Source organism: Schistocerca serialis, chromosome 3 (genome assembly GCF_023864345.2).
Source record: "Schistocerca serialis cubense isolate TAMUIC-IGC-003099 chromosome 3, iqSchSeri2.2, whole genome shotgun sequence".
Taxonomy (NCBI): Eukaryota; Metazoa; Arthropoda; class Insecta; order Orthoptera; family Acrididae; genus Schistocerca; species Schistocerca serialis.
Genome location: NC_064640.1, coordinates 422,801,882 through 422,814,060, shown reverse-complemented (window position 1 = coordinate 422,814,060; position 12,179 = coordinate 422,801,882). Strand labels below are relative to the sequence as shown.

General features: G+C 39.9%; 1 protein-coding gene across 1 annotated transcript in view; it reads right to left on the bottom strand.

Annotated features, from left to right (window-relative positions):
* The window catches only part of LOC126470301 (protein purity of essence), a 475,244-nt gene that overhangs the window by 332,222 nt on the left and 130,843 nt on the right, over positions 1-12,179 (bottom strand). Inside the window, exon 12 of the mRNA XM_050098072.1 lies at positions 4,551-4,725. Within this exon, the coding sequence (XP_049954029.1) occupies positions 4,551-4,725 (175 nt within the window). The remainder of the gene's footprint in view (positions 1-4,550; positions 4,726-12,179) is intronic.

The following is a 12,179-nucleotide window of genomic DNA, read 5'->3' as shown; positions in this document are numbered from 1 at the left end:
TTGGGGGGAGATTAAATGCTGAACAGATCATTTGCACCATATAAAAAGCTTAGCAACCACAAAAAATCTGTGGATGCAAGAACAGACTGGTCAATGGGCACAACATTAAAGATTTGGCTGCTAAGGTTTCCACAGGTGCTGTGACATCTTAAAGCACAAGAGTATTTCTGTCATAAGTTGCAAAATTCAGATTGTTTAGCTAGGATATTTGCAGATTTTTACTATACGTGTTGCTGGCTATTCTTCTGCATTGAGAGATTATAGTTATCTCTGTTATCCTTATCTATATAGGTAGAGTACTTATTTCAGTTTCTATAAGACTGTCAACTTGCATAGATGGTGAAATGCTACAGATAATAGGCATGACACTGAGACCTAGTTTTCAGCATCAAAAATTGTGATGATCTTCCATAGAATCCTAAAGTTAGAGTTCTGAACCACAAACTTCAGAAAGCATAGAGACTACCATTCGAAAACACAGTAAAATGTATTGGAGATTTAAAAAAATCTCCTCAAACAGCAGTGGCAGGAAAAAAAAAAAGACAAATGATGTGGAAGTGAGCTTTTGAAACCAGTCACTCCTGCTTCTGGCAGAAGAAAAAGGAAGAGGGATAAAGGAAAAGGACTGTGAGGTCTAGAAAATGGAAAGCGTAACGAGAAAGCCACCCAGAACCCAGAGTTTTCCATAAATCTTCCCATTTCCTAAACTTAACCAGTCCTTTTCCTTCATCCCTCTTCATTTCCATTGAACCCTTTTCCCAGGAAGATGAGCCACAGGTTCACATTCACACATCTTTTGTGCATTTTCTCCTGCCACTTCATGTTGAGTAGATTTTTTTTATCTATCCACATTTTATTATATTTTGAAACATTGATTATTTTATTGTTATATTAGACCACTATTTGTTCAACAGAGTTAGCTGATAACTGTTCATAATCTGATAGAGATGTGAAACTCTCGAGAAAAAAAAAGTTCACATGGCTCTGAGCACTATGGGACTTAAAATCTGAGGTCATCAGTCCCCAAGAACTTAGAACTACTTAAACCTCACTAACCTAAGGACATCACACACATCCATGCCCGAGGCAGGATTCAAACCTGCGACCGTAGCGGTAGCGCGGTTACAGACTGAAGCGCCTAGAACCACTCGGCCACCGCAGCCAGCAAACTCTCGAGAAAGAAGCATGTTTTAATGACATGCTTTATTGAGAAAAAACGATTTTCATCCATTTCCTTGTGCATCTCATGATCTGACTTCTGTATTCAAGTGTCAAGCAGGTAATGGTCATCTTCCATGGAAGTTATAACATAACACCTGATGTTATTTATAGCAACTGAATCCAATGTATTTTATTCATAAACACGCAAATCTGCCAAAATCTTTGTATTCTTGGTTGTCAGAATGGAGAGACATGGAATAGGAAACTCTGCCTTGCTTCATTGACAACTTCTTCTCATGGCTCATGGGAAAAATCTGCATATGATCAATTTCAATTAAAACACTGCCAGTACCATAGAAATTCAAAATTAATTCAAAATTCAAAATTAGGAACATTATCACTGAAGTTCAAAAGACAACCAACAGTGCATCTTATCCACATTGAAAGTGTTTCATTTACCAAAACCTATTGTACATGAAACTGTATGTTCTTTTTAACAATTTATTTCATACAAATGAAGTCCGTTTCATTCTGACAAGTAGTATGAAACCTATACCAATTTATTTCATCCAAATGAAGTCCGTTTCATTCTGACAAGTAGTATGAAACCTATACCTCTTTCTCTGTATTCTCAACCAACAGGAAGACATGGTGGTGGAGGGAGCGGCCACAGGGGAAATCAAGGGACTGACATTTGGTGATTAAATTACACGGCGGTTCACCTACCTGACCTGCCACAGAGTTCAATCCGGTGATTAGTGACAGTGAAGAAATTTCATTTTATACATTCTGAACCCATGCCTGCCCCCCCCCCATAACCAACACTATTTGGTTCTGTATGACAATGGTCCTGTGTAAAATGTGTACTGACTTCTTGTTATCAATTCCACATACACCATGCATACACTAACAGCGCAAAATTTACTGAATGAAAGAAGGAAGGAGTTTAAAATTCCATCGACAGCACGATTATTGGAGATGCAAACAAGCTCCGATTGCAAAAGGATGCAGAAGGAAATCAATCATACCCTTTGTTTGCCTGGATCAATTTAGGGCAATCACAGAGAACAGAAATTTAAATGGCCAGATGGCAAATTGAATAGTCATTGTCATCCTGAATGCCACTCCAGTGTGTTAACCATTGCACATCCCACTCTGTTACAAAAATTTGCTGGCAAATATCATTGCCATAATTCATGACCACTACTGCACTATAAATATGAAATGCCACAATTCAGGTAGTCAATTTATTTGGCGCGATACAGAATGAGTATTATTACGTCAACATCACACAAAAATGCCTGTCAGTATGACAACATGGCACAAAATTTTTCTGCAAATGGAATGTATGAACACTATTTACAGCACCCTGCATAACAACTGAATTAGTGGGCTTGGGGTTCCCTTTCAGTGGTAATATCTATAGCTGGTCAATGTTTAGTGGGGTCATGACAAGAATCTCAGGCTCAACTACTCCCAATCACAAATAAGTCTGGCGTTAGAATTGGATATCTATTAATTTCAATATACATTAAATACACCATAAATTGTAAAAAAAGTGAAGCTAATTTCCTCACAGTCAAGATGATGCTATTTTCGTCTAGATATCAAGAAGGGTGACTTCCGCAGCAGTAACAATATAAATGATTGCAGCTCCCGACTTCTATCAGGAATAGCGAGAATTATTATTGATGAAAAAGGGCAAATCAGCACACTATATTCAGCATTTTCATTCTATCAATAGTCTGTATAGACTAATTTACAGAGATAAAATGCTTAACTCCTGTATTAGAACTCATCACATGAACTGAAATAGTATTTTGGAGCGATTTATTACAAAACAATATTGCACATTACACACCATACCACATATAATAGAATTATCCTGCTGCAAAGAATGAAAGTCAAATCTGGTGAGTTATCTGCATGAATCATTCGCTCTGTGACAGGACATGACTCAATAGGATATTATTGCACAACCTTACTTCTGGGTACAATTTATCCACAAGTCATGCCTCACCATTACCTGGGTATCTGTGGATGCATCATTGCTCTTCCATGGAAAGAGAATTTCATATCATAGGTCAATGCATGCTGTAGAACACCTGAACATATGAGACAGTGGCAAGAACAGTATCAACAGCTGTGGAATTCAATAATCATGCAGGAACTTTGCTTTGTCATATTACAACATTGTCTTCAGTATTTTCTTGAATAAACACTATTTCAGTAATGTGCCTGAACATATTAGTAAATTACAGCCTTCCCACTGTGTTTTTCTGTCCAAGTAAAAGATAATGTCAGAAACTACTTTAGGGATTTTTAAAGCATTTTCACTAATTGATAGATTGATTGACAAGGAAGGTATGTGTACATAATCTATTACTGCTAAGTCAGATGAGTCACCCAGTCGTAGATACTGAAGCCAGAGCGCGTCACTAGTAGTTGAGACTCATATGTCTCAAGGGAAATGTTATTACATCAGTTAATTGTTTTTGTTTCTTTTTAACAGCAATGAGCTCTACATGCTGTCCACCGTATACAAAGCATCAATCACAAAGGCAGTGGCTGAACACTGACACACACGAACGTGCATGTGGGTTTCCCTCTTCGGCCCAACTGTGTCCAATGGTGTAAATAAAGCACAGAAGTAGAAGTCTCTCATTAAACCACATTAAAAACATATTTGTGTCCTACTGTGAAACTTATTATTCATAATCATTACAAAATTATATTACATAAAATTTGAAACACAAAATTGATAAAACACTAATGTTGGCAGCCTTCGTAAACAGAGAACAATAGGCATGAAATCTACAGCTTGCTGCTGACAAGGAGGTCAGCTGGTTCTGGGCAAGAAAGAGGGCAGAAATTATTGTTGTGTTACAAAGCATCTTGAGGAGGAATGCTTACATCTGATATTGGGTTGTACCAACCTAAGACTGCATGCCTAATGCGGATTAGCATATTTCATGTGGAAGTAACAACTATTCATGAATGCCTATTACAGAGACCATCATCTTCAACATTCGTGTTAATCCACATAAATGACTGTGCAATTAAATTACAGCTGTTTTAATACAACACAATGAGCAGAAGGAAGTTTTTCCAAACACTGCAGAACTATAACACAGGCAGCCATGACCCAACATGCCAACAATGAAAATCTTGCTTACTGCGCTAATGCTACCTTATATGATCAACAACTTTGCTCACACTCTGAATTTTCTGCTTTGTTACAAGGCTGACTTTAAGCAGGAATATGATGCACTTTTGTAGAAATGTGTTTAAAAATCAATGTTAAAAGTCGTGATAATGTCAATGGGAAATTGTGGAAAATAAACAGACATTATTCGAAAATGTAACTACAAAACAACACCGGAACTCACCTTGTGTGCTGCTCTTGCTGGACTCTCTATCCAAGTCCCTAATTATACCACATATTGAGGCCAATTGTTGCTCTCCAATTCCTTCCTGAATGCTAGGTACCAATGGCCGTGGTGTTTCTACATTGACCATATATTTGTTGAGGAATCGTATAATTTTTAATCCCAATGACAGGAACTGAAAAAAAAAAATAAAATAAAAAAAATTACAGGAAACAATTTCTTAAAGTATCATGCTTTTGCAAGCATAATATTTAAATGTATATAGACTGAAGAGGTGAGTTAAAATTTGTACCACGGGTGGGTTCAATTCCCAGCCTTCATACAAATTTTCACTTGCTGCTTCAGTCTATATACATATCTGTATGAGACCAGTTAAGTCACTGAAATTTTGTCACTTCATTTGTATAATATTTAAAGCTCTGCAGCAACAGCCATGAAAAATATCCATCACACTATTGCATAGTTCACTGGAACACTATTCACTAACAATATGCCAGGTGTGTACCCTCATAGAAATATGAAAATGGTTCAATGGATAATTCAAAAACAAAAACTGAAATATATTTGAGTAAGTCCTAGAAGCAATAATGTTGTTCTCTGTTATACACTGACACAATGTGTCTGAATAATATGTAAAAAGAGCATTGTGGACACAGCAGCATTACCTAGTTTAAGGAACACACCGACAGTCAATGAAACCGTATAAGGAATTAGACTGGCCCATTCAATGGGATTTGTGGACTTCAGGTCTATTTGATGTGTGTATGGAGACTGGTTCTGTGACTATCTTCATTAGAATGCCTAATATCAATCACAGTCATTTTAAGAATAATTTTAGAATCTTTTGTCTTGACGTTTTATATTCCTTTACGGAATGACTGTACAAACATTCCGATCTGCTAATCGACGATTTTTATTAGAGATAGTCACAAGTTCTACAAAATTAAACACATCTCATGTGAAAATTGCACAGTTGCTATGTTTAACAAATCTTGGCTAGATGTAGTGTAAAACATACACCTTTAAAATTGTAAACATCTGTAGTATCATAACAATATTTGGTATATGAAATATATGGTTGGTCAGGGAATTTGTAGTTACCCCTTGAGCACCAAAGGGGGAAGTTACATTGCTACTAAACAATCTTAGATTACACTACTCAAAATTTTATTCAAAGGAAGTCGTCATTTATATGTTATGCACCAGTTAATTACAATTATTAGATTTCCAATGGTGATACATACAAAATAAGTACAAAATATCCTGTTTCATACGCTATAATGACAATTTTACAGCTCGAAATATTATTGGAAAAGAAGTCATTATTTATATTTCACCATAGTTACAAATTATTATAATTACGACAACTCCAAGAATATTTTACACAGAATGAGTAGAGTATTCTGCTTTAGATGCTATTATTATAATCTAAGCAAGACCTAGCTCAGTGTTTCTTCCACATTCACCCAAGGATTCTTCTTCTAGTTTCTCATTTTCATCATTTGCTCCTTTAAAGCCTGGGTCTACATCACTGTTATCTGTACACAGAAAATTTTTCTTGTCTCTAAATTCCCCATTGTCTGCGTTTTTATCAGCTTCTTCAAGCAAATGACCCAGTATCTTTAGAGTCAAAATCAAAATCATATGGATGGGACTAATTTCAGTAGTAAAAGACAACATTTGCACTAAAAGGGCCTAACTGATATAAGCTAACACTCTTCTGACCGACTGCTTGATATTTAACCCAAGATGCCATACTGCAATAAATTCTAAGGGATGGAACAAACATGCAGACATCAGAAAACAGGCATACGCATACACATTCATAATATTTACAACAGCAGTGCCAGTGTCAGAAAATCACTGGAGTTGGGCAATAAATAATTCAGCTATTGTTACCAACACTGTTTGCTACAAAGGTACTCAAGAGAATGTGTCACTCAGGTGTCCAGATTGGCAGGATCTGTGATGAGATACCAATTGCAATCTTAAGTTTTATGAGAGTATAGTAATCTAGGAGTGAATAGTACCTAATACATCAATCTAATCAGTGGGGTGCTAGAGAGTCAACAACAATTATAAGAAAGGCTGGAACTGTTGTTCAAACAATACATTAGTGCTTTAAAAAACTGCACAATGTGCTACAACTATTTACAGGTAAAGCTGCTGGTTATGGAAATTTTATCCTCAAAAACAGTCACAAAAAAAAAAAAAAAAAAAAAAACAACCCTGCATGTTATGCAACCAATGGCTGCTGAATCTGTATGACTAGTAAGTTGTTTCACTTGCTTTCATATCATTGATGTTCCACAAAACGAATGATGTAAATAAATGGAAACCATTCAGATTTTAGTCAGAACATTATAATTATTTGGAATATAGGATATTGTTACTGGCAGAAATGATACTGTGAATGTGGATCATGAATTGTGCCTGGATAGGTCCATGGTAAAAATATTACTCATACAAGGCATGGGTCAGATTTGTGTCTTGGCCCAAACTTGGTCTGGTGTATAGTTTAAATCTCTCAGCATATCTCACTACAAATGCTTGTGTGTCTGGTTTCCACCTCATAACATGTTCAAGTGGCAACCTAATTTGACTGACACCTATTGTATTATGTCTTCTGTGATGGTTCAACACTAAGGATGATACCGGTCACCAACTGTCAATGACTAACACTCCATGTGTTACTGAGATGTTAACACATGGCTCTACTGCGAGAGCCATCTATTGAGCACCCAGAGAGCTACAACACCAAGAAGAATCGCTTCTCGGCTTTTGGCAAGATCAATGTGTAGTATTGTGGCCCTTAAAAGGGCCTTTTTTGAGGACTGCTTTCAATGGTTGTACAGAGTACAGTCACCCACAATGCGACAATCTTCCAAAGAGGATGACCCACTGGCCTTAACCCATAAGTGAATATTACAATCAGAATTTATCTTCACACGTCTACGACAAGTCAAAGATAAACTCCCATGTGGCATAAGGTAGGAACCCTCACCAGAGATAATAATCTCAGATACAGGTATAGTACGGTAAGCCAAAATTTCACGAGTTTCAAAGGATTCCAAACCAGCTCTCCCTGCACTATTACAAGCAACGAAAGCAACAGTTATCCATCCATTACCTAAACCTGAAGAAGTAGAACTTTTGTTATCGTGTTATGTGCTCAATAGATGGCTCTCACAGTAGAACGCGTGACCTTGACTGTGCGAGAGAGAGCGCTGTGGAGTGTGTGAGAGAGAGGTGCCGCGAGCCCTAGTATTACTAGGCTCGCGGCGGGCTAAAATCAAGTTTGCGGTTGCGCAACATCCGGCGGCTTATGAATGGGCCGCCTTATCAGTCCACATTCGCTGCGTGCGCCAGGACTGATGCTATATAAGGAGCACACTGTCCTGCCAGCGCATTCACTCTTGTGTGAGTGAATAGCCACTGAGGCACTGCTTCTTACAATGGTTCGTAAACGTCGTCGCCGACGATTGCTTGTTTACAAAACACTTGTAAATGTGGACGGCACTCTTGGTGCTTCGACATCTTCCTCCAAGGGGAAAAAGAACGAAGTCAGGGGAGTAGGTAAAACTGCTTAATTTGTTCTTATAAATGGACCTACATTGTTTTGTGGCGCGAGGTTTAATTTTTCTTTAATGAAAAGTTCTACTTCTTCAGGTTTAGGTAATGGATGGATAACTGTTGCTTTCGTTGCTTGTAATAGTGCAGGGAGAGCTGGTTTGGAATCCTTTGAAACCCGTGAAATTTTGGCTTACCGTACTATACCTGTATCTGAGATTATTATCTCTGGTGAGGGTTCCTACCTTATGCCACATGGGAGTTTATCTTTGACTTGTCGTAGACGTGTGAAGATAAATTCTGATTGTAATATTCACTTATGGGTTAAGGCCAGTGGGTCATCCTCTTTGGAAGATTGTCGCATTGTGGGTGACTGTACTCTGTACAACCATTGAAAGCAGTCCTCAAAAAAGGCCCTTTTAAGGGCCACAATACTACACATTACTGAGATGTTAACACATGGAGTGTTAGTCATTGTTACTGAGATGTTGGGGGACAAGAAAGGAGCCTCCACGAAGAGTATGTGAATGCAATACACATACTCGGGCATCCCCTGGGCGGTTGTATACAGGCTGATCCTTTCACTCCAGAAGCAACACGACAATCCTACAGAAAAGGACATTATCAGGCCCAGCACTGACGATTATCTCTGTAAATATTGAAGGCCTGTCTGCATGCAAAGAACGTCTACTACTACAAGACCTCTGTCAGAAAGAGAAATGTGACGTCCTGTGTCTACAAGAAACTCACAGAGATAGTACACTCAAAAGACCCAAGATGAACGGCATGCGACTAGTAGCTGAAAGGCCACACTGACAGTATGGCAGCGCAATCTTTACCAGGCCAAACATACAGATCCTTTCAAGCAGTATAAACGACATCAATGATACTGAAGTGCTAACCATTGAACTTAGTGACTGCACTGTTACATCAGTGTACAAACCACCAACTGTGGACTTTTCCAGCTCCAACGTAAACAATTTTAATAAAGACAGAATTAATTTTGTAATCGGTGATTTCAACAGCCACAGTACGCAGTGGGGCTACCAAGAAGACGACGACAATGGCACGGCTGTGATCTGCTGGACCGAGCTAAACAACCTAAAACTGATACATGACAATAAACTGCCTGCTTCCTACAACAGTGGCAGATGGGGGAGAGGTTATAACCCGGACCTCATCTTCGTTAGCCATCAAGTAACGTCCCAATGCTCAAAAGGAGTTTGCTCACCAATACCAAACACCCAGCACCGTCCAATAATGTGCCAGATCACATCTGTTGTTAAACCCCATAGCATACCATTTCGCCGTAGGTACAATTTTAAGAAAGCAGAATGGTCAACCTTTCAAAACCTCATGGAAGATTCTGTAAACAACCTACCACCTGAACCAAGATTCTATGACAATTTCGTGAGGGCTGTGCAGTGGTGTTCCAAGTAATCGATCCCTAGAGGATGCAGAAGCAATTATGTTGAAGGCCTTACGCTAGAAGTAGAGGATCAGTTGCAGCAATACCTGACACTGTTTGACGCAAACCCTCTATCCGCGGAAACTATCACTGCGGGCGAGCAGCTAACCGAGTCACTAGCTAAAACCAGGAGAGAGAAATGGCTGAGGACAATAGAGGAATTGGACATCAAAAGGAGCAGTCAGAAAGCCTGGACACTCCTTAAATGTCTCAACAATGACCCGACTTTCTCTCCAGGACATGCACCCGTCACAGCCGACCAAATAGCCCACCAACTTCTCAAGAATGGGAAACCTGACACCAAAATCAGGAAGTCGGAGACCAAAATAGACAGGATTGAACACCAAGAAAATTCAACTCTGGCCACCCCTCTCACAATGGCAGATCTGGACAAAGCCATAGCGAAATGCAAGCTAAGGAAGGCCCCGGGCCTGGATGGGACTTTTGTTGAACAGATTAAACACTTTGGTCCCAACGTTAAACAATGGCTACTGAAACTGTTTAACAATTGCATGGAAACAGGTCAGATTCCCATAATCTGGAGGAACGCTAAAGTTATTGCCATTTTAAAACCAGGCAAAAATGCTGATGACCCCAGAAATTTCCGACCCGTATCACTTCTCTGCAATATCTTTAAAATCTTTGAAAGAATACTCCAGGATCGCCTCTCCAGTGCCATAGAACCCTATCTAATCCCCCAACAAGCAGGTTTCCACCCAGGGAAAAGCACTACATCTCAGGTAATTAACGTCACGCAGCTGATTGAAGACGGCTATGAGAACCGGAAAATAACCGGTGTCGCCTTTATAGACTTGACAGCCGCATATGACACCATCAACTTACGTCTGCTAATGAAGAAGCTGTATGCCATTACCAGGGACTTTAAATTCACATCCACAGTTAGAAGTCTGTTAGAGAACTGTAGGTTCTCTGTGGAATTCCAAGGGATGCATAGCAGGTGGCGGGCCCAGAAAAATGGTCTCCCTCAGGGCAGCGTACTGGCACCCTTACTTTTTAACATATACACCAACGATCAACCACTGCCAGCTGGTACAGAAAACTATATCTACGCCGATGACCGTGCTATGGCCGTACAGGGTGACTCCTTTGAGGATGTTGAGACAAAGCTCACGGATGCGCTAGACATGCTGTCAGTACTACGCCGACAATCAACTCAAGCCGAACCATAGCAAAGTTGCGCCTTCCATCTCCGTAACAAGCAGGCATCCCGTAAGCTGCGTGTCTTCTGGAAGGACACACTCCTCGAACACTGCGCTAACCCCAAATACCTAGGAGTAACCCTAGACAGGGCTCTGACGTATAAACAGCACTGTATTAACACCAAAATGAAGGTGAGCGGCAGAAATAATATTCTTCGGAAAATAACGAACTCCTCCTGGGGCGCAAAGCCAGAGGTAGTGAGGACCACAGCACTAGCAGTTTGCTTCCCAGCAGGCGAATATGCAAGCAGTGTCTGGTACAACTCTACCCATGCTAAACAGGTCGACATTGCTCTGAACGAGACCTGCAGGCTCGTCACTGGATGTCTGAAACCGACGCCAACAGACAAGCTCTACCATCTTGCTGGGATTGCACCTCCTGCAGTGCAAAGAGAAGCGGCAGCCTATAGTGAAAGAGCGAGGGCTGAGATGGCAGAGAGCCACCCCCTCCACAAAACTCAGCCAGCCACCAAACGCTTGAAATCTAGATGCAGTTTTCTGAGAGCAACCGAAGATTTTAGTGACCAACCTGGATCTAGGGTGGAGAAATGGAAGCGGTCGGGAAAAGGGCACTGGATGGAACCAAAGGAAGAATTGGCACCAGGTTACGATGAGGACTGGGTGGTCTGGAGATCACTAAACAGGCTACGCACCAACACTGCACGGTCAAGAGATAACCTTCTGAAGTGGGGATATTCTACTACATCTAATCTCTGCGACTGTGGAGAGGTGCAGACGATCCAGCACATGTATAACTGTCCTGAATGTCCTTCACACTGCACTTTAGGGGATCTGATGTTGACAACCCCAAATGCTGTCGACGTAGCCTGCTTATGGGCCAAATGCCTATAACATTTTGTTTCTGTGCACACATATTTGTATATATATTTATATATATTTTCATATGCCTGTATTTTTTTTTTTTTTTTGCTATTCATTTTTTTATATTCCTGTATCCATGGTGCTTCTGACACGAATTAAAAAAAAAACTGAGATGTTATCACACTCCACCGTGACCTACTAAAATACAATATAATGTATGCTGATTTGCCCAACTCCTTAATGTTCTGCGGCTTGTGTATAGTTCTGTGGCTGGAGATAAAGCAATGATGGCGGGGGTTAAAGATTATTTGACTGACTTAGTTCTAAAACAACGTTGCACAGTCAGGAGCTGCAACTAGATAGAAAGTGGTGGCTCACGAGCTTTGGCACAAAGGCTAAGGACAGGCTTGTTCTTGTTGTCAGTCTGTTATCCACGAGGTGTACTGCACACAACATCTGTAAACGTGCAGGCTGGGCTGAACCGTAAATGTTACACCTTTGGTCTATACTGGATGAGACAATTGCTTTATAAAATAGTTGTAGCTTGGA